A 26,494-nucleotide genomic window follows, 5' to 3' on the forward strand; every position below is an offset into this window, starting at 1 on the left:
GCAAGGGCTGGCACGTGTCTGAGCTGGGGGAGGGTGGTGGTTGGCCTCATGCCGTACGTACGGCGGGGGGGCTTGCACCTGAGATCGCAGGCAGCAGTTTGCGAGTGCTTGAGGTTGTATCCAGGTGGAGCTGGCACCACGGTTTGACCTCTGGGATGAGCTCACGGCATCCCAGCCCAGAAATGCCTGTGACTGACGAGCCTGCGGCAGCCAGAGGGTTAAGCTGGGAAGAGAATCAGCTACGGGAAAGCCAGGAGCATCCATTTTTTGTAAATGAAAGAGCAAGCACAGGGTGAGCTGCGGAGGACTGTTAGTAGAGCAGCGAGCAAGGATAGAAGTGCACGAGCACACACGGCTGGCAGGGGCGGCTCAACCTATGCAGCTGCGCGTGGTCCCTGCCCGTGGCTCGTGCCTGTGGCTCAGCACTGTGGCCCTGCCTGGTTGCCTACTGAAGCGCTCGAATTGCTGCCTCCTTTTTTGATTTCCGAAAATGGATTTATCCCCCCGTGTGAGTAAAAAGCTTCAAGCCTGGAGCATCTTGCATGCTTATGAGGCACCTGGCCACTTCTCTGGCAGCTCTTGGGTAGATTTGGTCTAATGAAGTGTAGCTCAGCATCCTCTGCTATTTCTAGGTCATGTCAGTTGGCACCTGGGTGGAGCTGAGAAAGAAACGTAACTGGCTGGTAGGTGGGCCTGGGCTAGCAGCCAGCCTGAAACCATAGTCTGGTGCCCAGGGGTGCGAGGGACAGACTGCAGTTCAGGCCTGGTTTTACCAGCCAGGCGCAGATGATTGGAATTGAGTAATAGAACTGTCTCTTAGTTACAGTTTGGTGCTGCAGGGTCTGCAGTGGTGTCTCTGCAAGTCAGGCTGAGCCCTCCTCTGGGGTGCTGGCTGCCCCCCAGCTTCAGACCAAGCCATGCCTTGCATTCTCTGGTACCCTGAGGGAGCAGCATCGACCTGCTGCATTCTGCACCAGGGGATGCTGCCGTGGCTCTGACTGGGCAGCCAAAGAAAGCAGTGGTGCCTGGGCCATGTTGGGTTTGCATACAGCTCCAGCTTTGCTGCCTCCTCCTGACTCCTCTTGTCCCCTTGAAAGGGAAAGATGTGGCTTTGCCACCTCCTCCACAGGCTGGATCCGTTTCCATAGCTCGTGGTCAGCAGCTCAGCATGCAAAGGGGAGAGGCCTTGAAGGCTCCACGTGCTGCAGTCCCGCCGGCCATCTGTAGTTAACCAGGAACTATAAATGCACTCTGGTTCTAAAAGTGTCTCTGTTACACCCTACATGCACAATTTTGTAAGATTGCTGCTCCCCAGAATTGAAAGGTTAGTTGGTCCGCACTGCTCCCTTGAAAACGTCTGTGGATGCTCAGCTGCCTGGGAAGCAGTTGTGTTTTCACACTCTGATACACCGCTGTTTGCTGCTCTGAATCTCTTCTCTGTGTTCGCATGAACCTATTCAACAAATCTGGAAGCCTGCAGTGTTTCCAGCCTCCACTGCGTGGAGGGAAGGGGAGTTATCCCCAGCGCAGCATCCTGGTCTTCTGGGTGCTTGTAGCTCTGCAGAACCAGCTGCAGAATCACCAAAGGTGGCAGATGCTTGGTGCTCCCTGCATCCGAGGGATGTTTCTTTCATTTACCCAGAAAGCATTAGCATTTCTCCATTGATTGCATGTGCATCCATATAGTGTACAAGTGGTTTGAATCTGGCGGCAAGTGGCAGAGATGCAGCCTCCTGGCCTCTCTCCCGTGGCTCTGTGCAGCTGCTGAGCACCAGATCCATGACCAGCCCTGCTCCAGGTTCAGCTCTGCCTTCCTGGATCACCAGCATCCCACTCTGTGTGCATTGCTGGGCAGAGCTGCTGGGTCTAGCCAGGAGCTGGGGTACACTAGACATACTCGGTTCAGCTTCTGTAAGGGTTGTTTAACCTTTGTGTATCTGTAGTGGAAACATGAGTCTCCTTCAGATCCCTTTCCCAAATCCTTTGTGAGGACTGCCAGCCTCAGGGTTCAGGGTTTTGGGCAAGCCTACAGCCTGCGCTTGCATCCCCCGCCCACCGTCGACCTGGGTTGTTGCAGCCGCGTGGCACCAGTGCAGCATTTCTAAGCCCTCAGTTTCCTGGCAGCCCCTCACCAGCAGCGTTTTGCAAAGCCCATCCCACGGGCGCCCGCTCGCGGAGTCCAGCTGGCTGGAGGAGCAGGGGGCTCCCTGGGGCTCCCCTCCCCACGGGGTGCCTTTCATCTGCTGCTTTGCAGATGTTGGGTTTGGCTCATGTCTGACATGCATCAATTACAGTGCAAGAGCCCGGAGTCTTTGGCAAAATCAACCTTGGAGCGGCTGTCCTGAGTCAGCCTGGTGCCTGGGCTGGAGCCATGGGTCTGTTCCCGCTCGGTGCAGTGCTGCCCTGACGGTCTTGCCATTCGACATCTCCTGTGCCTGCGTGGAGGGGGTTTCCCTGGCGGAGGACATCTAAATATGGCACAAGCATGTGTTCCTGAGTGCTTAATGTTCATCTAGGAACATGTGAGCCGGAGGGAGCTGCAGGCTCTGGGCTCTCTGCCCCCATCAGCAAAGCGAGCAGCCCATGCACTTCCCCCACCTCCCTGCAGGAGGGACAAGCAGCTGTTGTTATGGTGGCACTGGTGAAGCAATGGTGCGTGAGGGCTGATCCTGCTCTTGCCAGAGAGACTCAGTGGCAATCAGGAATTTTTGCTGGTATTGGGTGTTTATTAATCCATCCCTCCTTGCAGTGCTTTGGAAGGGTCAGCTTGGCAATGCTGGCACTGAGAGAACTGCAGGTTTGGTGCCATGCCCGCAGAGAGCGTAACGGGTCAACAAGTGCAGGATCTGCCCATGGCATGTCCTGGGCAGCCACAGCTTTTGCTCTGGTTTATTTCTAGGATCTTTCTATTTTAGACAAGCATCTGCCGGGGGTGCTCAGTGCCATGCGGCACAGCATCCCCCTATGCCTGTGTTGCGGAGTGGTCCTGTGGCTCAGCCGTGCCCTGCCTCTGCTGGCACAAACCCCTTGGAGCCAAGTGGGATGCTGGAGTCCCTGGTAAGAAAAGACCAGCTTAGTGCTGGGAAGCAAAGAAGAAAAGTGAAGGTCTGGGTTGCAGCGTTTCTATTGGGAGTCTGCTGGTGCCCTCAGGGTATCTGTATCTTTGCATCCCTGCTGTTCTGCAGATACTGCTAGTCGCAATATATTAAATTTTATTTTATTTTTTCCAAAACAGGAGCTGCGTGCTAGAAGAAAATGCCCTTTAAATCACTTTTTCCCTGCAGGCGAGCTGAAGCAGCGTGGGCCGGGCTGCCGGCTGCGCTGCGCGAGCACATCCTGAGTGGCTGCGCGCCTGTGTGCTCTGTGGTGACAAACTGCCGCCTGCCCTCGCCCCGCGCTTCCTGGGGCTTTTTTCTTGCTGAGTGCTGGGGTGTCCCGAGCCCTCCCTGCGCTGAAGGCGGTGTGGCGAGGCAGCACGTTACAACTGCTTCCTGTGCCAGGGACAGGTTTGCCTGCATGTCCCCCTGCCCAGGGAGGGGTCAGCCCCTCCTGCGCGCTGCTGGTTGCTCGTTAGCAGAGCTTGATAGGTGAGCAAGGAGGTGCTGGAGGTGCTCCTGGCCTGTATTGCAAGCAGAGGGTGGCTTTCTGCTCCATTTGTTTAATTTCATAATTTCTCTGCGCATGCTGTGGGACCTTATCTGCACCAATTTCCCAGGCTGCTGTCCCATCCACGGGGCCAGCACACTTTGGGCTTTCCTGCACATGCAAGCAGTGCCTGCAGGAGTTAAAACAGTTGCACAACCCAGTGCTGCTGCCGGTGGCAGCATATTTTCCACGTGATTTAGTAATCTTTTTTTTTTCTCCTAGTGGTATGTAGGGATTTTTTCCACTTTCAGCTTTGCGTTTTGGAACAGAGCTAATTCGGGATCTGTGTTGAGACCTCAGGCACGCTGGGCCGTTTGGCTTTGCAGGGAGCAGTGCGGCAGCACGTTGTCAGCTGTGCAAGAGACTGAATCCACGTGTGCTCAGTGTGTAGATGGGGAGGAGCGTGGCGCTACCTCGCCTGCCAGCTATGGCGTGCTTGCACTCTAGCAGCTCTCTGAGTAATGGTGATCTGCACAGCCCAGGATTAACGGTTGGAAAAAAAGGGTATTTGGGATCAGTTCTGGGTTTGGTTTTCATGTTTATATATTTTTTTTTTCTGTGTGGCCTATATTTGAGCGCATGGAAGTGCGCTGTGCTCACAGGAAATGAGTGCTTCCGCCTTGCAGACCCCGGCAGGCTCCGGTCTGACGCTGCTCCCGCAGCTCCTGCCCATCACTGGAGGAGAAGAGGTGACAGGCATGTGCTTGGAGGAGGGTCCTTGGACCAGCCACATTCCTACCACAAATCCCTTCAGAGGGAGGGAGAGAAAACCAAGCAGCACCTCATCAAAGGCCAGAAATAACAGTGGGGTGAGGCAGATGAGCTGAGATCCGTATTCCTGTTTGAAGGAATGGGGATGAGAACTTTACAGTAAGTCCTTTGTAAACAATAAAATATTTTTAATTAATAATAATCAAATAAATAATAAAAATAATAAATAAGCTTTGCAAAAGGCTTAACAAAATTAAAATGCTTGCCTAGGCTGGTGGCCGCAGGGACCTGGGCATCGATCAGCAGCAGCCTGGGGTGGGCAGGGCTCTCAGAAGTCTGCTTTCCTAAAACCTGCCTCCCCACGCCTGCATTAGAGGAGGTTGCCCTGCATGGCTGATACCTCCAGGAGCTTGCAAGGACCAGGCTGAGCTTATGCATGATCTGCCTTTGAGATACTTGCTGTGCCCGCTGCAGGCAGCGTGGAGCAGCTGGGGCAGGGTGGGAGCAGGCTCCATTGCCCGGTAGTGCATCTAGGGCAGTTTGTCCTTCCCAGTGCCAGATGCTCCTGGCTGGTGCTTGGGGGAGCAGGTACCTCCCCAGTTTTTATTATGAAGGTGTTAAATGAGGTAGTAGGTGTACATTTGCTTCTCCTGAAGCACATTGCTAACCTGGAGCTGTCTCGCAGGGGAGGCAAGCACCCTGTCTCTGCAAGAAGTCGAAGGGTTTGGGTTCCTTGGTTGGATATCGGCAGAATAAGCAGGATCATGAAAGCTTCGTGACTGCATGGGTGTTGTCTGGCATGACCCATTTTGATGCAGATGTGTCGGTTTTTGGTTTTTTGGCAAGAAGCAAGCTGGGGCCAGCAGCCTTTCTGCTGCGTCAGCTGGAGCTCAAGCAGGGCATGTGTTGGTAGATGCCAAGAACTCTTCTGTGTGTGCAAAACCATCCAGTTCCCCGAAACGTGGCCGCGAGGCATTCCCACCAGCAATCTGCATAGTGCTGTAATTACAGTGGTACGGAGTAGTGGGCAGGCTGTGTAGGTCTGCAAGCCTTCAACGGCAGTGCCTGGGCTCAGGGCTGTGTTGCTAAAAGCCTTGGTCACTCCCTAAATAAACTCCTGGACTTGTGCCGAGGACTTTCTTGGCACTGGGTCTTGCTCTGTGGCAGCGGAGCGGCTGCTTGTGTGACCTAGTGTGTGAGCAGCCTGCTCCCTCCATACCCGCATTCCTTTGCTGCGGCAGGCTTGGTGATGTGGGCAGGGATCAAGGTGAATCCAGTAAGCTTAAGAAGGGGAATCCCAAATTTGATGTAATTACAGGTGAAGGAAGGTCCCGTATGCCTCCTTCTTCTTAGCCTTCTGGTGCTCTGAGTCCCTGTGTGTGCTTTATTCCCACTTTGGATGCAGCAGGCAGCTCCTTTCATCCCCTGCCAGGAGCAGCATCCTGGTGTGCTTGGCATTGCCTACCATCACTGACCACCCTGTCTTTGCCCTGCAGGTCCAGAGGCAGTTCCCAGCCACGCACCCAGCATGACGGACGTGCCACGGGATGCTGGCTCCAAGCAGCCAGCGCCAACACGGCCAGAGAAACCGGCCGCGGACTTTGGCTATGTGGGGATAGACGCCATCCTGGAGCAGATGAGACGGAAAGCCATGAAGCAGGGGTTTGAGTTCAACATCATGGTTGTGGGTGAGTTCTCCCCCTCAGCAGCTGCCTGCAACGTGCTTGGCGAGTTGTTTTTGTTCTTCTGTGATGATGTTTGTCCTCTCTGGAGCCTCCTCGGGAGCAGCAGCCCCAGCTCAGCATTGGGGTCTTTGCCTTAGGAGTCGGCAAACCCCGCTCTTGCGGAGCTGGATTGAATTCAGCTGTCGTTAAAGCTGGCTGTGTGACATGGCGCGTGGTCCCGCGCATCTTCGCACGTCTTAGGGTGTGTTACCCATAGGCATGTTCCAGAGGGGAACGCCCCAAGGCGTGTCGGGACTCACTGAAGCCTTGCAGAGAGCTCCCTTGCCTGCTCTCCTGGGAGCCCTGCACTGGTTTGAGCAGTCAGAGAGCATGTTAGCATTCAAAAGGTTTCACTGCTGCTGGTATACCAGAGCCCTGATCTTAACTGGTATTTCCAGCAGTTTGGCTAAAATTCCTCTGTGTGAGTTTTCTTGTATTTAAGATATTGTGCTGCGCAGCTCAGACAGCAGATGCAACCATGCTACAAGTACCAGGGAAGAGATGTCTTGTGTGATTTACTGGTGGGAATCAAGAGCAGCAAGGGGGTTTGCATGGCTTGGTTGTTCGGTTTGAACGGCCTCTGCTACCGGTGACTCCTTCGGGGACCTGCAGTGTGGCATGGGGGGTATGAGAGTGTCCCAGAGGGTGTCCATGGGCAGGGAGGGAGGGCTGGTGTGTGTCTAAATCCTGCTGCCTGCAAGGTCCTCTTCATTAGCTTTCCAAGGCTGCAGAATGGGTGGGATGAAGGAACTTTATTTCAGCGGCATTGCCGCTGCTCTGGCTGCAGCTTCTGCTGAAGGTGTCTGCTCTCCTGCAGCCCCTGGCCTCTCGGTGCCAGGGACTGCACCAGCCACTTGCCAGCAAAATACTGGGTGTACTGGAGAGCTGGGCAGGCACCATGGGAGGATGTGCAAGGGGGAAGAGGGAAAAGAATTCAGCCTTTTCTGCATTTTTCCAGCTATCACTGTCTGGCGTGCTCCTGCGGAGTCCCTCCTGTGAGCTGGGCTGTGCTCCCTGGGGCCAGGCTGTATGGGCAGCAGCTGTCCCTGCCTGACTCTCCCAGGGGAGGTGGCATGGTGGTGGGGGTCTCCCCATCCCACTTCCTCCTGCAAGGAGTTGAAGGAGTTGTGTAGGGCTGTCGGTTTGTGTGGGGATGTCCGTGAGGTAGGAGCCCCCACAGCCGTGGGGGGCTTCCTGGGGTTATGGGAGGGCCTGATCCAGAGTTTGCTAATTACGTACAAGATACTAGTGTGCTGTAGCTTCCCAGCGAGCTCTGCTGATGCTCTGCCTTTCCCATTTTGATATTTTCATACACAACTTGATCTATGGGGAGGGCTCCCCAGGCTGGGAGATGGCTGCAAACCTGGTCACTACAGAACCTGCTCTTGCAAGGTTTTTTAACAAACCCAGCTCTTTGCTGCCAGTGGAGCAGCACTCCCAGGACAGAGGGATCATGGCACTGATCCTGAGAGTCTGCGAGCGAGATTGCATGAGCTGAGCCCCCTTTTCCCTGCCAGAAGAGGCACCCATCCCTTTGCGAGCAGGCTGTGCTGCAGTAGTGCATCAGCTTTCTGCTTCGCAGATGTGGAGGGATGTTCAGGAAAGGGCCTGGCTTTGCCTTGGCAGCGCTGTGTGTGGTATGAAAGCCCATGCTGCAGCGCGGCTGGAAAACATTGTTCTTCCCTTGGCAGGCTCTGGGCTGACTGTTTATAGGCTGGGGAATTTGTGGCAGCATAAACAAGTCAAGCTCTGGCCCTCCCAGAGATGTAGGGAGGGGTGTGGGGGGAGCAGCACCTCATGGGGTGCCCCTCAGGGAGGGGATGCTCTGCTAAGGCTGGGAAACTGCAGCCCGCCCTTGTCTTGCTGCATTTCTCCAGGATATGGTCGAGCTTCTAGGGATTGGTTTAGCTCCTTTGTTGCCATCCAGTCTAAGCTGCAAGTCCTTCCATTGAAAAAATTGCAATCCCTGAAACAGGTGGGAAACGTAGGAGGTGTCTTCTGCACTGGAGGTGGGAATTGAGCACCACTGCCAGCATGGGGTCACTCTACCCGCACCGTGTCCTTATGAGGAGGCTTTTTGAAAATCCTGTACCCTGTGTACCAGGGTCCCTGTTCAAAAGGGTTTCACCAGTCTAATCAAAGCTCTGAGAGGAGGCTTCAGGCTGAGGTCAGCTTAGCCCCGTGTTGTCTAAGGCTGTGAAGATGAGAAAAAAGTCTACACTTAAAAAAAGCAAACCTAAAGCACATCTTGTGTGTTCAGCTTTTGGTGCAGAGCAGCTGGAAGGAGAGGTGAGCTGGCCAGGCACAGTGAGGCTCAGCCACTCTTTCCCCACCTGATTTCAGCTCAGGGGAGCACACTGGGCTGCAAACCAGGTGAGATGGGAGTGGGTCTGCCTTGTGCTCAGCCATCGGGTTCCAGGGTGCAGCCGCATCATCACTCACCGAGGTCAGCCTGCGGCCGTGGTTCAGAGAGGCACACCGTGTCCATGACTGCTGGTGTCTCTTGCCTCTGGTCCTTTTCCAGGCAATCTGGCTCCGGTGGCTTGGGCAGGCACAAACGCAGAGACCAACTGCCAGGAGCTCTAGCTGCCTGTCACCCCGCTTTCCCACTCTCCCCACATGCTCTGTTTGATGATGTGCAGTCCAGTGGGAGCTTCACTTTGGTTCTCTGCATTTGCAGCCCCAGACCTGTTTGTGCCAGGCAGCAGAGGACCAGGAGCACCAGACGCCAGCCTGGTCCACATGGTTCTTCTGCTGTGGTAGTGGCTGGTGAACAGGGTTTTGCTGTACTGTATTGCAGCGTGCCATGGGAAGCGTTGCAAGCTCAGCTCCCAGTTGCTGTTCAGTCAGGGAGTGTGCTAGCCAGGAGGTTATTCCCAGTGCTGATGGGATGGTTGACCCTACTGTTGGCTTAGCGTTGGGTGCCTTTGGCAGCCTGGATGGGTCAGGGCCCTGGAGGATGTAGGTGGCTTCGTGCTTAGGGATACTGTGTGGTGCCAGGGACATGCCGGTGGCAGTGCCTCAACAGCTGGCTGCAGCATGGCTCAGCAGAATGGGGCCAAAGGGCCCCCCTGGTGTGTGCAGGAGCTCTGCAGTGGTTTCATGGGGCACGGGACATCTGCTCTGAAGCCAAGTGTCTGCTCCCTGGGGTTTGAGGAGTTTCTCTGTTCTCTTTGCTCTGGAAAAATTATTCTTCAGGCTTGTGGGACAGCAGCTCTGGGGAGTCGAGAGCTGCTGGTGTCCTTTCTGCACGGATTGACCTCAGCTCCAGTATACAAAGCATAAAAACGCTTCTCTGTAAAAGCTGTTTTTTCTGAAGTTGTGGAATTTTATGTGCTTCCTGGGACACTGTTTGTGAGACTCAGATGAGCTCCTGGCCTGGACATGCCTAAAAGGGTCCTTGCAGCCAGCCGGTCCGATTGCAAAAGCAAGTCCAGCCAGGGAGAAGCAGTGGATGCTGCAGAGCTGGGGTTTGGAAGGCTGTTGCTAATCCGGTCCAGCTAAGGGCTTGCCAAGTTGCTCATAAGTCTTCTCTGTGGAGCTGGACAGGGGAGGCTGCAGGACGGTAAAGGCACGGGTGTGTCAGGATGTTCCTTTCTGGGGTTCCCTAGTCCTAGTGCCTTCTTCAGGGCTGCTGAGTGTCACCACAGCCCTTAAAAAATCTCTGACGGTGTCTGCCTGTCTTTGGGGTTGCTGTGATTTTGGCTGGATGCAAAGAATTGGCTCTTGCCCTGTGTGCTCCCAGCAAGCCAGCTGCTTTGGAGTCAAGGAAGGTGCTTGCTGCCTGCAGCATCCTCCTGCCTGGGATGGATTCGAGCTCCTGAGCCAGGGAGGCTGCAGGGGAGCAGCTGCACCTCCTGCCTCCCTCCTGCAGATCCGGTGCAGGCTGAGTCTGTCAGCATTCCCATCCTCTAGTCCGGAAATGAGCGAGTGCTGACTGTGGTTTATCCTGCTCTTTTCCAGGTCAGAGTGGCTTGGGGAAATCCACATTAATCAACACCCTGTTCAAATCCAAAATCAGCCGGAAATCTGTACAGCCAACTTCTGAAGAGCGGATCCCAAAGACCATTGAAATCAAATCCATCACTCACGGTGAGGCTCTGCAGATCCCACCTGGTGCTTCAGCTTTTGGTCCTGCTTTGCCTTGTGTCTCTGAGGGCTCACAGGGGTTCTGGACCTCCTCTAAACCTCCACTCTCATCTCTCTGATGGGGCTTTTACCCTCCAGAGAAGCTTGCAGGGCTGAGAAAACACTATTTTTTCTTTATCCACCAGCACTGACTTAATTGTGATGGAAGAGAACAAGTGAGGTGGCCATGGCAGGTGGCATGGCAGGGCAGACGTGGTGCTGAATCCAGTTGGAGGGCTGATTTTTGCCTGTTAGAAGCTGTGAAGGTGCATTTCTCCCCTTGGAGCAAGCTCCAGCCCTCCAGCTGATTTTGGGAGGGTGGGCTTGGCCAGAGTGCCCATCGACACTTGCCTCATGTACCGTCTTTTCTCTCTGTTTCAGAGATTGAAGAGAAGGGGGTTCGCATGAAGCTGACAGTCATTGACACCCCAGGCTTTGGAGACCACATCAACAATGAGAACTGGTGAGTTGGTTGCGCTGACATGGCAACTGGTGCAGAGGGGAGGTGGCCAAGCCCCAGGGCTGGTGCCACCCATGCTTCCAGGGGAGTAGGGGAGAGGGTTGCTGTGGGTGGCAGCGCAGTGGCATGCTCCCCGGGGCTGATCCTGGACCCTGTGAGAGCCCACAAACATCCTGCTGTTCCGGGTGTGAGACAACCTTTGTTTGTGGCTGGGAGCAGCTGTGCACCAGCATGGCCGGTCCCCAGAGCATGCTTATGTGGCTCTGAAGGCTGAACTCTGCCAGGAGTCCCTGGGACAGTGTCTGGCTGTGCAGAATGCCCCCCCACCCCCACCCCGCGGGCCAGGGCTGGCCTGGCTGGCTGGTGGCAGGTGCCTTCTCGCCACCACGAGCTGGGCTGGGCTTTGTGGGGTTTGACACTGCTCTTGCTTCTGTGCCACGATGGGGTGTGAAGAGCTGAGGGGCTGCCCTGCTCAGCAGCTGGGTGTTGGAGTGTGTTTTGGGTTGGTTGGTTTGTTTGTTTTATGGGACTCTGTAAGATGCTGAGCATATCCGGCTTGGCAGGCTCTGCTTCACACAGTCAAGCCAGGTGGGAGCTTCAGGGTGGTCCAGATCCCTCACCCAAACTCATTGTCCCCTGTTACACTCTCTCTTCAGCTGGCAGCCCATCATGAAGTTCATCAATGACCAGTATGAGAAGTACCTGCAGGAGGAAATCAACATTAACCGGAAGAAGCGGATCCCTGACACACGGGTGCACTGCTGTATATACTTCATCCCAGCCACTGGCCACTCGTACGTACCCTGCTGGCCTCACTCAGACCCTCGGGGCTTCCCTCTCCTGCGTTTGGTCTTGGGCAGCTCAGCCGTCAGGGTTGTCCTTGGGATTCCCCTGTGTTTCCTGGGGGACTTGAGGAGCTTGTGGACAGTGTGAAGCTGTCCTTCCTAGGGCTATAGCATCTGGAGCCCTTGCAACAACACAGCAGAGCTGCTGTACCCAGAGAAACGTGGCAGTTCCTCTTCCAAGGGGCCATCAAAGCCTCCCTGAGCTCCAGTTTGCTGCTTGCTGTGCTTTGGTCACCTTGCTTCCTTGACTGAGCTCTCACCTTGGATGGAAAGGCTGCCTTTGAAACAGAACATTAATTTTTCTTGCTGTGCCCCTGCCTTTGTAAGGGGAGAAGCTAGTTTTCCTTGTGCTACTGAGGGAATTAACACCCTCACCCTTTAAGGGTATTTTGTAGGTTGTTTGTCTAGTCTGCAAGTGGGATGCAGTTTATTCAGTGCAGAGCTCTCCTGGCTCTGGCACTTCTCAAGTGACAACAGCAACGGCCCAAATCTTGCTCCTTTTTTTACCTTTTTTTTTTTTTTTCGCTAGGCACATAGCCCACAGTAAAAATCCGGGGCGCTTAAAGTGTCTTGAAGAATGTGACTTAAAGTATCACAACATAAGACAAGATCTAAGTTTCCTTTTGATTTGTGTCAATTCCTTCCACTTCTGGCTCTGTCTGTGTGGGGATTTTTTTGGATCTGTTTTCAAAAGTAAATTTAAGTCACCAGCACTGTATTAATGTCAGCCTTTTCCTCTTCCCCACGTAGAGATTTATTCCAATAGAAAAGACTTTGTTTTGCTTCTGTCAGTGGGTAGACCAAAAATGCATCCTTCACTGGAATAAAATGACTGCATGGGCCAGTTATGCTGCTCTTGGGTAACTGGCTGTTGATTGGGAGCAGAGGGGCCAACAAAATGTTTATGGTTTAATACAGTAAAACAGAAAACGTTTCAAAGAGAGATTATATTTTTAGGACAGTCTAGCGTGTTGGTCTTGCTTATCTCAGCCCCAATCTGCAGACCCTGCCTTGGGCAGGTCAGGGTGTTGCAGGATTAGCTATGTTTGAGCTTTTTCTCATTGCTTTGTACGTTTAACCCTTAAAAGCACATCTGATACTTGGATCCTGTGGATATCACACCGCATGGAGATTGCCAATTTTGGGTGGTGCTGGCTGCCCTCCCCAGGCTGCACAGGCAGCGGCATGGAGCCCCGTCCCTCTGTCCCCTGCCGGAGCCTCTCCAACTGTGTGCTCTGGTTTCTCTCACCCACCGGCTAACAGCAATTGTGTGGAAGTTCAGCTGCTTTTTTTCTTTCTCTCCAATGAACATGTGTTTCCAATATCTGAGTGAGACCGGCAGTTGGAGGCCATTGTTGCTGAGCCCTGTGCTGGTCCTCCTTCCCCGTAGCCTGATAGCCTGGCTGCAGCTTGGGGGCTGCGCTTTCCTGCCCTGGTGTCAGAGCCAGCCTCTGGCTCTCATGTCCTCTCCTGCCAGGACAGGACAGAGATAAGCCGAGGAATGAGTGAAGGGGAACAAACCCCACCGGGAGGGAGAAGTCGGTGGGAAATTTTGCCTCGCTGAATGTTCAAGCAGGTGTTGGGCTTCCTTTCTGCTTCCTTGTGAAGCCCAAATTACATTTCTTGTCATCACAGAAGGGCTTTTTCCAGTGCTTCTCGTGGTCCGTGGACACAAATGGATGGCATGGGCACCCCTCCACCAGGGTGGAGCTGCTGCAGCAGTGATGGCAGCAGAGGATCATTCTCATTTTGGAGTTCAAGAGTTTGGGAGGCCGTGTCATTGGGTTGTTGCACAAGCTTGAGTACAGGTTTGTGCCAAGGCAGGTCGTCCGTGGTCCCATGTGGAAGGGTATGGGAAGGGAATCCAGGTCCTTGCTTTTGTGCTTCTGGCTTCACTAGGAGGCAATGGGGAGCATGGCTGGCAAGGACCGTGGCTCAGTGCTTCAGGGATCTGCCCTAAGGACAACCACAGCCAGCTGTGGAGGACCCCACTGTTACTGCATGGCACCATCCATGTGCTCCCTGTGCCACTTGTTCCGGATTGCTTGGTGCCTTCTGTCCTGGGATAGTGATTGCGCAAAGCTTGTTTGCAGTCCCTTTGGGGAGCTGTTGCCCTCAGCGTGTGATGCAGTCAAAGCAGCGTGTCTGTCTGTGCTTCCCCGCTCACATTGTCAGGCATGGCACAGGACTCGGCATCCCTTCCCCGGCATGTGGCCACTGCAAGCAGCCAGGGTTGCTGATAACTGGGAGAGAGCTTGCTTTTTTCTTAAATAAAAAGGGAAGGAAGGGGTAAAAAGGCAAAGTTAACCGAGTGCACAGACACTGGAGTGGAGAGTTGCTCAGCTCCGTTTCAGTCTGCCCCTCCTGTCTGGGCCGCTCAAGGGTTAATCAGCAAAGAAGTTTCTGCTGCTGTCTCCCATTGCAGGGAGTTCAGGGCAGGCTTTGCAACCCATCTAGTATGCATACCCCCTGTCCTTCATGTAACACTCCTGTAAAACAATGTTTACGAAGGCTAAGTAATGTGCTGGCAGGGGCTTTTGGCTGCAGCCGCGCAAGCCCAGCTCTTTGCCACCCAATAAATATCTCTGCTCTGACCCCTGCTGAAGCACCGCTCAGCTCTGAAACAGGACTCTGAAACACCGCCCCGGCCTCGGCAGCCTCTTTTATGCCTTTAGCAGAGCTGTTGGCTGACAGGCTGACACCCACTGCCGCTTTCCCTGCTAGTTGCCCTTCTCAGGTGCCGTGGGGTCCCTTGAGCAGACTGTTGGGTCCTGGTGGTGGGGCTGGGCAACTGCTGGGTGCTCACTGAGATTTGCTTAATGCATAGCTCAAGTTCTTGCTGCTAGTTTGATCTGGGACAGAACCAAAAGGAAATAACTTTGCAGCTTGCCATGAATTTTGATTCCTATAAAGGCATTACAAGGGAACCAGCAGGAAAGAGCTTCTGCTTAGATCCTGTCCATGCATGCTGGCTGCAGGGAATGCAGAAATAACATGTGCCCAGGCACCATAATGTGTGCCTGGCCATGATAATGTATACCCAGCTGCTATGCTTTCCTCGGCCTTACAGCAAGAGGGGACAGGGGAGCAACCAGCACTGGCTGGGGTGGGCTGGAGCATTTCCTAGAGCTCCTGCTCCAGCCCATCCACGACCCTTAGAGCTCCCACACCCCGCTCCTAGCAAAGCCTAAAGAGTGTGTGCGTCAATTTGCAAGTTAGTAATATCAGGGATCATTAAGGGAAGGGGAAGAAAACAGATCCTTTTTCTTCTTGAGCTCTACCCTCTCTTTTGTGATCTGCTTGGAGCAGATTGCGTGCACCTGAAATGAAGTAATTTGCTTTCTCTTACTGTTTCGCCTATTTGTATATATAAGGGTTTCACTGCTAATCCTCACCATGTGCTGGCGTTGATATTTTGTGCAGGTGAATCAAGTTGATACCTGGCGGAGGCTGGCTTGTCATGGGATGGTGGGGGTTAAACACCAAAACTGGTCCCTACAGATATCAGTAGAAGTCCCTGCTGTCCTGGGCTGTGGTTCACAGCAGGACTTTAAGAGAAATCAGGTCTGGGCTTGCCCCATTGTGACTTTGGCCATGTCTGCCTGGGTCTGTACAGGGCTATTAGTGCAAATCAGGCTCTTGCGCTTGTGATTACCTTAAGCCATTCTCCTTTGATGTCTTCACATGAAAGTGAAGTCGAGTGACAGGGCTTGTTCTCAGTGAAATTAATCACTTTCTTTTAAATACTTAAGTTTTTTGGGGGCTACACAGCAGGAATTGGTAGAATATCTAGAAACTTGCAAAATACCCTAAAAACGTAGTTTACTTTTCTGGGGAGTCCCTTGGTTCCCTTCCTGGGATGGTGCAGGGAGGTAACCTCCGTGGACGAGGCCCTTGGAGAAGCCCATTGGAGCAGAAAGTTGTGTCAAAGGTGGCTTGGGCTCTTCTGGCTTTGGGTGCAGACCTATGTGGGATGTAGTCACTGCACCTGCGTGGATGCTGGTGGATATGGGCAGGGGTGTGGGCTGGCTCTGGCTCTGCCTCCTGCTCTCAGGCACACTGCCTCATCTTCCAGGTATCGATGAGAGCTCAGTAATGGGGCTCATACCTGTCAGTCGAGCTGAAACTCAAATGTCTGGCTAATTGTGAATTCATCTGCATCAGCTACATATGCTTCCTGGTCTTCACTCTAAAAGATAAGCTGATGAAAGAGGCAGGAACACAGTCTCAGTAGGAAAGAGGCTTTTAGAGGGGAAAAATTGTTTGAAAAATAGTAAAGAGAGGAGGGGAAAGAAGTCTGCTGGGAAAGGAGCATAACTGCATTACTACTTTGGCGGTCTGGGAAATACATCACGCAGCGCTCCGAACAATGTTTGCCAGCAGCAAGTCTGCTTACATGTGTCCGTGGGGGTTTCCTTGTGGTTTTCTTCTTTTTCTGTTTTTTTTATAATAGCCATACTCTTTCTTTCCTGGGGCCCAGGGTGACCTGTGACTCCTGAGTTTGCATTAGGAACTCGTTTGTCTGCATGCTAACGATGCGCTCTGGGCTACACATGCTGTTAGTGTGCGGGAAGAAGGTCCACCTGGCTCCATCCAGCCTGATCCCTGGGAGAGGAGTGGGTTTGACCAGGGAAGGGCTCAGCTGGGTCACCAGTGCTGACTGTGCCGGAGCAGCCTCGAGCTGCCATTTTTGAATCAGCTAGAGCTGAGCGGGTCTCTGGGGCTGGACATCCCTCCCTTGATACTGGAGCCAGGCAGGGGTGGCCTTGCAGGATGGGGACAGTGCCTGATGACTGCCGAGGAGCAGGACCAGTCAGTCCCTTCCCCTTTGCACTTGTGTGACTCTTGCTAGGTTTGCAGGAGCCATGCTGGGTCTGTGGGGGTCTCTGAGCCCTTTATAGGGCCCAAGAAGACCATAGTAGGGTTTTCCTTGAGTGTGTTGGCAGTAGGCGCTCCCTTGGCCATGTTCTCCCCAAGTGCTCTGCTCTGCTCTGTGTTCCCCCACGCAGGGCTCCTGCTGGGTGCCTGCTCGCATCTGGGCATTTTAAGTCACCATCCCATATTTTTTTGTTTCTCTCTTGTTGCTATGGGCCTCTGGTTTGTGGCACAAGGCTGGTCTACCGTTGGGGAGGTCTCATTCTTGGCCCCATCTCTGCCACTGAAGACTATGGCTCCTCCGAAAGGTGACTTCACCTCTCTCTGTCCCAGTTTCACTGAAGATGAGTAGGGTCATGTCCTACTGGCATGTGTCACCACTGGAGGTCATGAGGCTGTATGAGTGGCAGAGGTATCTATTGATTTCTGGGGCTCTGGCATTGACCTTCCTGCCCCTTCCCTGTGTGCTTTCAGCCAGGGCTTGTTTCAAACAGGCTCCTTAATGCATGAGCACCCCGAAGGTGATCCTGTACCCTGGTTTTCCCTGGAACATCCAGGTTTCCTTTTGCAAGTCAACATCTGCTCAACTCTCTTGCACGGGTGTGTGTCCCCATAACCTTCAGAGCCACTGAGAGGGACCTGCAGTAAGTGGAGGTGTCCCAAGGAGGGCTTTCCTCTAGCTAGCTTGGGAGCTCCCAGCAGTAAAAACACCTTCAGGGAAGACTGAGGAGCGAGGGAGGGTCATGGCCAGGCACCCTCATAGCTGTCTGCAGCTGGACTGCAGCCCTCGGACGCAGAGCAGCGTGGCACCAGAGGTCAGGTCCATGCTGTCAGCAGGAGCGTTTAGTAGGGGTGGATTTCCCAAGGGGCTGAGCGTTGGGGTTATGCAATCTCTGCAGCTTTCCTCTGCTGAGGCTTTCGTCGTAGACATTCCCTGACATTTTTGCCCTCTGGAACAAGCAGCATCTCTTCTGTGCTGTGTGAGCCCCTGGAGAATTAGCAGAGCCTTTTTAAATCCCAACCGATGGATGCAAGACCCAGTCCTGGCTTGTGCACGACAGCGGGATGGTGCTCAGTGTAGGAGGGAGTGTGAGAGGAATAGTCACCTGTGGCCTTTTCCCTGTCATGCTGTCCCTGGACAGTGAGTGACAGCTTGGATGGGGCTGGAGGATGTTTAACACTGTGGTCTGTCCCCAGCTCGATCTGTACAGTGCGGGTGGGCTGGCCCCACAGGCAGCATCGCCCGTGCTCTCATTCTGCCTTCACCAAGGATGCGTGTAGCTTTGGGCAAATTCCCGCAGTCCTCTGTGGCCAAACATCTGTGCAGGGATAAAAGCCCTCTCCCACTTCACGGGGCCTTTGCGAGGGTTTGCAGGCAATAGTGGGGTGCTTTGAAAGGGAAATGTTCTAAGTGTCTGCACACTGCCTCTGTGATGTCGTGCTTTCAATAAAATGTCTTTATTTGTCTTATCTGAAAGAAAGCAATTCCACCTCTGTGTCTAGTCTTTGAATGCCCTCTCTCTGCCGGGGGATTGCAGCAGCCCCCACCTTGCTATCAGTGCGCAAATCTCGTTTTTCCTGCTGTATTTTTCAGGCTCCGACCGTTAGACATCGAGTTCATGAAACGCCTGAGCAAAGTGGTCAACATTGTCCCCGTGATTGCAAAAGCTGACACATTAACGCTGGAGGAGAGGGACTACTTCAAACAAAGGGTAAGGGGCTAGTGGCTCTTATCGGGGCTCCTGTCTTTGGTCCCTCATCCCCTCCTGCCCTCTCCGGCTCCCCCTGCCTTCCCCCAGCAGGGCTGGGAAGGCGAGTGCCTGGCCAGGAGCCCAGTGCATTCCTCCGGCTGCAGTGCTGAGTGATTCCCTGTGGCCAGCAGAAAGGCCTGTGCTCCAAGCAGTTTCTTGTGTTTCTCTTGGATCTTTGTCACTGCAGGATAAGTTTTGAGCTCTAAGTCTTGGGGCCTGTTTCTTCTGCCTCCTTTGTTATTGTTGTTGTTATTTTCAGGCTGGTTTCTGTTATTTTGGGACATAGATGGTGCTGGAAAACCCATCCAGTGCAGCATCATGCACTGATACAGGAACCAGGAAAAAGAACGTGCAGGTTTGCGGAGCTCAGCCGGGCAAGATTTATGGGGGAAGCAAGGCATGAAATTCCCTTGGTCGGGAGATGGCGGTGGGGTCCTGAGGAGGGGCTGTCTGAATCTACAGCAAGGCATGGGCTTTCCTCTGTGCGCGCATGCCTGGTGCTGCAGAGGGGTGGAGATGCCCCGCTGTGGGATTCTGTAAGGGGCTATAAATCTGCTCTTGTAGCTGATGGATGTGGCTGCAGGTGTGATGGCCTCAGCATTCCCTGCAGAAGAAAGCAAGCCACCAAGCTCATTGGTTTGTGAATCTGAATTGCAGAGAAGTGAAGTGAAGGGAAAGGGGGTCTTGCCAAAAGGGCAGTTTTAGGGGCCACCTTCACTGGTTATGGAGAGGACAGCACATTAGCCAGGTGTTGTTCGGTGCCTCCATGCAGAAGAGGATGAGCCACCCCTTCCCACACTGGTGTCTTCCCAGTTCTTGATGAGTAGGATCAGGCAGTGAAATATCCAGTCTGGTTTTGGGGGCTGAATCCAAACTCTGCGAGCAGTTCCCTTTTCAGTCAGCTAGAGGATGGCTGGAAATGGAGCTGAGAGGTGATGCAGGCTGGGCTTGATTGTCATGTCAGCCTGTTTTCACGCAGAGCTGTCAGGAGCTGGTGCAGGAGGATGGAGGTGTGGGTCCATGATGCCACATCTGCTCTCTGCAGTGGCTTTTGCAAACTTATGGCTCTGTTAAGAGGTTATAAGTGCATGCGTCCAGGTGTCTGCAGGTGGCTGGCTGGCCCTGGGACTAAAAAGTCAGTCTGGGGCCTAAAATGTCACCTGGGTGCCCTTGGCTGCTGCTACCATCCTTGTGTAATGAAAGTCCACGGGGAGACCGCCTGGTTTGCCCACTCTGCACTGGCTTGGAGCAGGATGAGCTCGTCCTGTCTCTACATTCCTGATTGTAGCCAGACCCCAAAATCCTTCCAGATGGAGGGAGAACACATAGGCATGTGTCGTGTTTGCAGTGCCCCTTCACAAGGAGCTCGCTCTCCTTACCCTCATGGCTCCAGATCTGCTGGAGCAAACGAGAGGGCAGGTGATCAGTCCAGGTGGGCACAGGCTGGGACCTTTTCCCTTTGCTCCAGCACACCTATGTGCGTGCTTCCAAAAAGCAGAGCCCCATCTGCATCTGGGGGTGTAGCGTATTTGGAGAGGCCGTAGGTTTTTGGGTTTGGATCAGGGTGGGCAGGTGATGGTGAAGCCCCAGCCCTGCTGCAGGCTACCTAGGTTGATGCCAGCACTGCACTGGGTTAGTGGAATGGGCTCCGATGCCCTGTGGAATTGGCTTTGTTGGGTTGTTCCCCTAAAAATAGTGTGCAGGTTTGGCTGGGGGGTGGGAGGCCAACCAGGGAGTTTCTCTGGGCTGGATCCACTTCCTTTGCCAGCCTGCAATGTAAGGCTGACACAGAGTTTATTGCCATAGGAAGTGATGGGAGTGGGCATGCAGGCTGGGTGTGGGTTTACAGCTTTGTTGGAGAAGGCTGATCCTTCGTGCTCCCCGTGACCTGAGCCTCCACCCAGGAATCAGATTTCAGCATCTCCTCCCCTTGTACAAAGGCAATATCCTTAGAGGCCGCTCTTGAAGTTGTCTGTGTCCCTGTCCCCTCGGGTCAGGCGCTGCTGTGACTCCTTTTCCAAAGAACATAAGCAGACACCAGAAAGCAACTTCTTAACTTCAGGTTACGTACCTGGCAGCTACATTCCCCATTGCTTGGTGCAGCTTGTATTGTCTTATTGTCTTTTTCAATCCCAAAGCAATGCCCAGCTCATATAATTTCATCTCACTCTCAGCCTGAACCATGTCTAGGCATCAGGTTCTTGCAGAGATCCCAGGGCAAGTGCTTGGTAGGTGTGTAGCAGTTAAACACAGGTCTCTCTCCCCAAGGTAGGCAGTGTTTAGGATGGAGAGGGAAGATGTTGCTGCTGGGCATTGCTCACGATAGCCTCTTAGGTCTGCTGGGAGCTGCTGCTGTGGTGGGAGTGCAGCTTCTCTGCCCATGTCTCATTCACGTGTTCTGCTCTTCTCTCCTAGATAATGGCTGATCTTCTTGCCAATGGGATCGATGTGTATCCTCAGAAGGAGTTCGATGAGGACTCTGAAGATCGGCTAGTGAATGAGAAATTCAGGGTTAGTGCATGCTGCTGTGGGTTAGATGTGTTTGGATGGGCCCTGCAGCTCTGGGTACTGGTGATGTCCTGGGAGGGGGTCTCTTGCAAAGTGCCCCTGTTTTCTTTCCAAAGCTGTTGTGCCCCTGTCCAGGGGGTCTGCCCAGGACCAAGGATCCTGCCAGAGCTCAGAGCAGGGACAGAAAAGGGTGAAGAAAGTACCTGGGGAAGGTGTTCTCTCCCATCGATGTCACTGCTCCTTTCCCCAGCCCCATTCCTCAAAGGTGCCCTCGGCAATCAGCAGGCAGGGAGGTCCTGTGGCCCCTTGCCATGCCCCAGGGGCAGGTAGTGCCAGTGTCTGCCAACCCTGCCTAGGGGAGCAGCCTTCCTGGCCCCTGGAGGTAATTTGCCTGTAGGCTGCTCTGCTTTCGTGGCTGTCAATTTCTTGCTGTAGCAAGTAGCTAATGATTTTTTAGCTCAACAAAGTGGATTGGACAAATTCAAGGAAGAAAAAAGTCTTCTAGAGACTCTAAGTACAAAGATACCACCTTGGGTCAGGAAATAACTGAGCCTCATATTGCCAGATGCTGGGGGCAGTTCCCAGGGAAGCATCATGATACCTTCTCCCTGGCGCTACACTGGTGCCTGCCAATGAGGTGCTGGGCTAGACTGGTTTTGGGCTCATTTTAGACTGGTTTTGGACTGGACATGTGTGCGAGAGATGATGCTGCCTGGGCTGCCTGCAGTCCTTGGCAGGCAATGCTGCTCAGGAGCATCAGGGACAGCTCATCCCATGAAACTCTCTTCTGAAAACAGCTTGATGTTGGACTTTGCTCGCCAGCTTGCTTTCCTGACTGGTTTTCAGGAGGAAAACGTAACCTTTTTTTACTCTTTCCTCAGGAAATGATCCCGTTTGCAGTGGTGGGCAGTGACCAGGAGTACCAGGTTAATGGAAGAAGAATCCTTGGACGGAAGACCAAGTGGGGCACCATTGAAGGTACCTTGTCCTTGTTTCCTTACCTCTTGAGCCCATCTCCCTGCCCTGACAGAAGGCAATGAGGTCCAAAACCAGCAATAGAAGTTGAGGTGTATATAGCGCTTCCCTGCCCCTCCAAAGAAGTTTGGGGACTGAAAATGCCTTGGCCAATGCTCCTGTGCTGAGTTCTTGGGCCTTTGTGAGGCTGGGGGGTGCTGATGAGTGCCGGGGGGACACTTCTGGGTTTCTTGTGGCCTGGCTTCTGCTGGTTGCACACTTAAATGTCTGATGGCTGAATTTGAGGGCACACAAGTGCAGTGCTTATGTCTCTGTGCCTCGAGCCCAGATTAGAGCCTTTCACCCAGCATCTGTAGGTCTCTGCACCCTCCACCATGCATTTGGCTGGTGCCCGTGTGGGATCTCCTCCTTCTGTCTTCATCCCATCAGCATCTTCCTTTTTTATCCCCCATTTTAAATCATGGTTTAAAGACTAGAGGGCTCCAGTGGATCTACATGTTTCCCTGTCCCTGACAGCCAGCTGGCATGTCTCCAGTGCCACCTGTCTTATCTTCCTCCCCTTCATTTAATGGGTTTCTCTCATTTATGAGTCTTTTTAATAGGAATCCTATGTTGAGGAATGGCTTAACAAAGATTCCAGGAAAATCAGTGTATTTTAAAGCTCTGCTGCCCTCTTGTGCTCTGTCCTTGGAAGCTCTGAGTTTAATGGGACTCGTTAAACTGCTCACCTTCTGCATACGGCATCTGCCTTCAGCATGGGGAGACCCCAGGACCCAGCCGTGGCCACAAGCAGCCTTTGCAGAACAGTGTTATTTGTTGTCTTGCCATTTCTGCATTATGTTCAAGCCTGTTCGGGTGGAAAAAATACAGCAAAGGGAGTTGATCCTTTAATTCAAGCACCTGGTAAACTGTGAGCTGTCAGACTAATTGTAGTAGAGCAGCACCCCTTCATTTTTCCCTCTTGCAAACACTCTTGCTTGATCTAAGCCCTGTTCAGACAGCAATAGCCTTTGTCAGCAAGAGATCGCGTCCTTCTGCAGCACTGGCAGCCTGGGCAGCACAGTCACTGACATGCCTGGGATGTTGCAAGGTGCTCATGGTGAACCTATAGATGAAACACTTCTGTGGACCCATGCCCGGCACTCAACTCACTGCAAAGGTCCCCCTGTCCCTTTACCTGCCTTGTTTGGGGCCCACTTAAGCTTGTGTTGGTCCAAAGCAATGGGTCACAGTGGGAGATGCTTCTGGGAGCTCCCTCGTCTGGTGGGAGTTGGTGGGAAGGGACTAGCAATGCTCAGTCAGACCTCACCAGCCAGTTGGTCATGCCAAGCTGGGGCAGGTACTGGGGTAAATCACTAGCCTTACAGCAACAGAGAGGATTCTTGAGTCCTGCACCCAGTAGCCCCTGGGGTAAGTCCCCGTCTCAGCCCTCTGCATGCTAGTGAAGCCCCATAGGGTCCTGCTTACCCGAAGCAGTTGCCATACTCATGCTGTGGGTGCATGCTGATGGGTTTCTGTCTCTTCCTACCAGTGGAGAACACGACACACTGTGAGTTCGCCTACCTGCGGGACCTCCTGATCAGGTCGGTAGGACTGTGCCCTGTCCCTATAGCTTTTGGTCACCAGGTGGCATCCAAAGAAAGGGGAGAGCCCAGCCCAATTTGAAGTAGCCCCTGCTTTGCTATGCTCATGCCTCCCTCCCTCTCTCCATCACCTCCATCCTGCTGCAATACTGCAGCCCCTTTGTGAGGGGTGGCCCCACTCAATGGGACATGGCTTGAGGGGGCTTTTCTCAGCTGCAGTGCTGAATTAAAGGAGGAGAAGAGCAGTGGATGGGTCAGGACAGACTCCAAGATTGCTGGCAGCGTGCAGTGTGGCTCCAGCTTGCCTACAAGCAGCTGGGAAGCCTTTTGGCCAGGTCCTACCCCCAGTCTGGAGACATCGCCCTCCTGCATCCCAGGACTGTGCCACTGGGGGCTCTGGGCGATCACCAGTCCCTCTTGAAAGAGGCATCTCTGCTGCAAGGGAATGGGAGGCTGAGCCCCCTTGTCTTGCTGGAGGGGACATTGGGCTTCTCCTAAATTTGGCTGCAAGATCAACTCTGCACACATGAGCTGCTGCTGGCAGATAGTTGTGTGGGGCTACAAAACCTCTTCCCAGGGACTTGCAGGACCGGGGTCTTCCCGGATGCAGCCAGGACTGCTGCATACCCAAGCACAGGCTTTTGGTACCAGTGAAGGCTTCTGGTCTTCGCTGCCCATAATGGCCTTTGCTTCCCTCCTGTGCCCTAAAGATATCATTAACCAGTAAAGCAGGAGGGGAGATTTGGGCTGGAGGGGGGTCTTTGGGAGCAGAGGTTGGGGGGAGTGGAACAGTTGGGGTGGCAGAGGCTGGGCTGGCCAAACCTGTGCCCAGTGAGGTGCAATTGCCCACATCTCCCTCTCCTGCAGGACGCACATGCAGAACATAAAGGATATTACCAGCAACATCCACTTCGAAGCCTACAGGGTCAAGAGGCTGAATGAGGGCCAGAGCTCGCTCTCCAACGGCGTGACCGACAAAGAGCTGGTGGCTAACGAAATGTAACCGTCTCGCTCTGTAGCCAGGACCTTGCTCGCTCACGCTCGCTATTTCTCCCTTCTTCCCCCTTTATTTTTATATAAATCCTCTGCCACTGTCCCTCTTCCCACCCCCCAAACCCCTGCCAGTGTTAACTGACCAAATAACTAGATGCCGTCTCTGTTGTGCGGAGTGGGGCAACCGCTCATCCCCCCTGCTTTGTGGCATGGGTTTTGTTCTCAGCCTCAGGTCCAGCATCCCTGGGCTGGGGACCATCCCCCCGTGGAGGCTGGGCTCTCACTGCTCCCCAGCACTGGCCTGACAGCCGAGCTTGGGGGAGCAGGTCTGCGGGGCTGGTGGGGTTGGGGTGCCCCTGGAAGCCCTGCCGGCCCCTTTGTGCAGAGGCTCTTCTCCGTCCGTTGAAGGCAAGGATTTCTCCAGGTGAATGTAGCCTTTGGAAGCAAGGTACGGTGGTATGAAGAGAGCAAGATGGTGCCATCCTTGTCTTCTGCTGCCTCCTCCGAGCCCTCTGCAGCCCTCCAGGACCCACCAGCCCCCTACCCAAGCCCTCTACCCTGCCTACATGCAATAAACTGGGAGTGTTTAGGTGTCACCTTGCCTGTCACCAACCCCCGGCCAGGCAGAGCAACCTGCTTTGGGAGAAGTGCCTTTTCAGACTGTTACCTTGCGATAGCATGGGAGAGGGGAGGGAGGGCTTGCCTTGTCTGTCTTTGCAGCCTGCAAAAGGCCTGCGACACTTTGTAGAGACTCTTTTACCCTGTCCCTTGGACCACAGATGTGGCTGATGTCCTGGGAACACTTGTATATTTATTTTTCATTCAGTCGGGTGGGATTTTTTTTTCTGCTGAAGGCTCAGAGAATGTTTGTCCAAAGGGGCTGAGTGTGGAACATCTCTGCAAAGCAGTGATGGGAGGCAGAGGGTTGTCCTGTCTGACCCTTGTCATTCTCAAGCTTTTCCCTATGTCAGAGGAGGCTGTTGGGTGCATTTTTTAATATATTTTTTTGATCCCCTATGTGACATGTGCACGTGTAACACTCCTCTGTTTTGCTAGTCCTTGTGCAAGGGGACTGTGCATGTGCGGCCCGAGCCCTGCAGCCATGGGGAGTGCTGGGGTGGCATCTGTGGGTGCTGTGCCCTGTGGCTCCCTCCTGCTCTTCCCCCCATGCTTCCTCTTTCAGTAAATCTGCAGTAAATCAGACCCTGCAAGGGGGGGTGTCAGTGAAATAACACTGTGACACAGGAATGGGTGGTCCTGGAGCAGACCTCTGCAATCCTGCCCCCGCCCCAGCTCTGCTTGCCTTTCTGTTATCTGCTCTGTAGCTTCTCTAAGGGATAAAGCTTTTTGCAAATCACTCTTTTTTAGGAGGGCACGTGGCAGCGCATCCCATCCTCTAGCGTGGAAGCTGCCTGCCGAGCCCTCCTGATGGTGTCTGTGGGGGGCAGAGCCTTCTTCAGCAAGGGTGGCCAGGAGGGAGGAGGTCGCTGTCATCTTGGTGGGGAGGCCCAGGTAGCATTGCTCAGCAGGGGATTTGCAGGAGCTCCCCACGCACATCTCGTCCTCTAGCAGCCAAAGGAGCGTGTGCGGGGAGGTGCAGTGCAAGGAGAATCTGCTCTCCCCCCTTAACTCATGTTTCCCCCGCCCCCCGCAACAGCACGACGGAGCTGTTGGGGAAGAACAGCTATCTACTTGCTGACTTGCTATATTTTAGCAAAAACAAAACCAAAAAAAGTGTATTAACTGAAAAAATATGTATGTATTTCAAGCGTTAAAAGACGACTATGAAAGGGGAGAAAAAAAAAAATCTCGTGTGAGGCACTTCTGCAAATGTCATCTTGAAGTTTTTTTTTCTCTAGTCAATATCTCAAGCTGGGCTGAGCAAGTCATGCTGCTTACTCCTTTGTAACCTGATTTTTTTTTTTTTTTTGAAGAAAAAAAAGGAAAATAATACAATTAAAAATCCCTTCATCCAGATCTATTAAAATGGCCTTTTGGGGGTTATAAGCATTATGACAAAGTTAGTTCATTTTTGTATAAATAATAGTGTTTAATATGTATTTCCCAAAATAAATGTTCCGAATGCAAATAGAAGGAGACTTGTTTGGAAATGTCTCTTCCCAGCTGTGGTGTGATTGTTGCTGCGTGGACCCTGCGGGGCTGAGAGTGATGGGAGGGTCCAGCTCCAGAGCTGCTGTGCTGTGCTCTGCCCGCTTTGGGGTGAAGATTTTATTTATTCCTAACCGCCTTAGCTCTTCCTACCTCAGATATCTGCCCCAGGTACCCTACAAAATGC

General features: G+C 53.4%; 1 protein-coding gene across 8 annotated transcripts in view; it reads left to right on the forward strand.

Moving 5' to 3' along the window:
- SEPTIN9 (septin 9) overlaps positions 1-26,292 on the forward strand; it is a 143,289-nt gene extending 116,997 nt beyond the window's left edge. For 7 of the 8 annotated variants that reach the window (XM_064467445.1, XM_064467450.1, XM_064467449.1 and 4 more), the window contains 9 exons: positions 5,853-6,044; positions 10,044-10,172; positions 10,590-10,671; positions 11,325-11,462; positions 17,983-18,100; positions 20,555-20,650; positions 21,529-21,625; positions 23,154-23,205; positions 24,073-26,292. In XM_064467445.1, the coding sequence (XP_064323515.1) occupies positions 5,853-6,044; positions 10,044-10,172; positions 10,590-10,671; positions 11,325-11,462; positions 17,983-18,100; positions 20,555-20,650; positions 21,529-21,625; positions 23,154-23,205; positions 24,073-24,208 (1,040 nt within the window). In that variant the 3' untranslated portion in view covers positions 24,209-26,292. Of the gene's footprint in view, positions 1-4,492; positions 4,516-5,852; positions 6,045-10,043; positions 10,173-10,589; positions 10,672-11,324; positions 11,463-17,982; positions 18,101-20,554; positions 20,651-21,528; positions 21,626-23,153; positions 23,206-24,072 lie in introns of those variants that run through there. The other variant, XM_064467453.1, reaches the window with a different exon arrangement.
- The last annotated feature ends 202 nt before the right edge of the window (positions 26,293-26,494 follow it).

The sequence above is a fragment of the Phalacrocorax carbo genome, chromosome 16, assembly GCF_963921805.1.
Source record: "Phalacrocorax carbo chromosome 16, bPhaCar2.1, whole genome shotgun sequence".
NCBI lineage: Eukaryota > Metazoa > Chordata > Aves > Suliformes > Phalacrocoracidae > Phalacrocorax > Phalacrocorax carbo.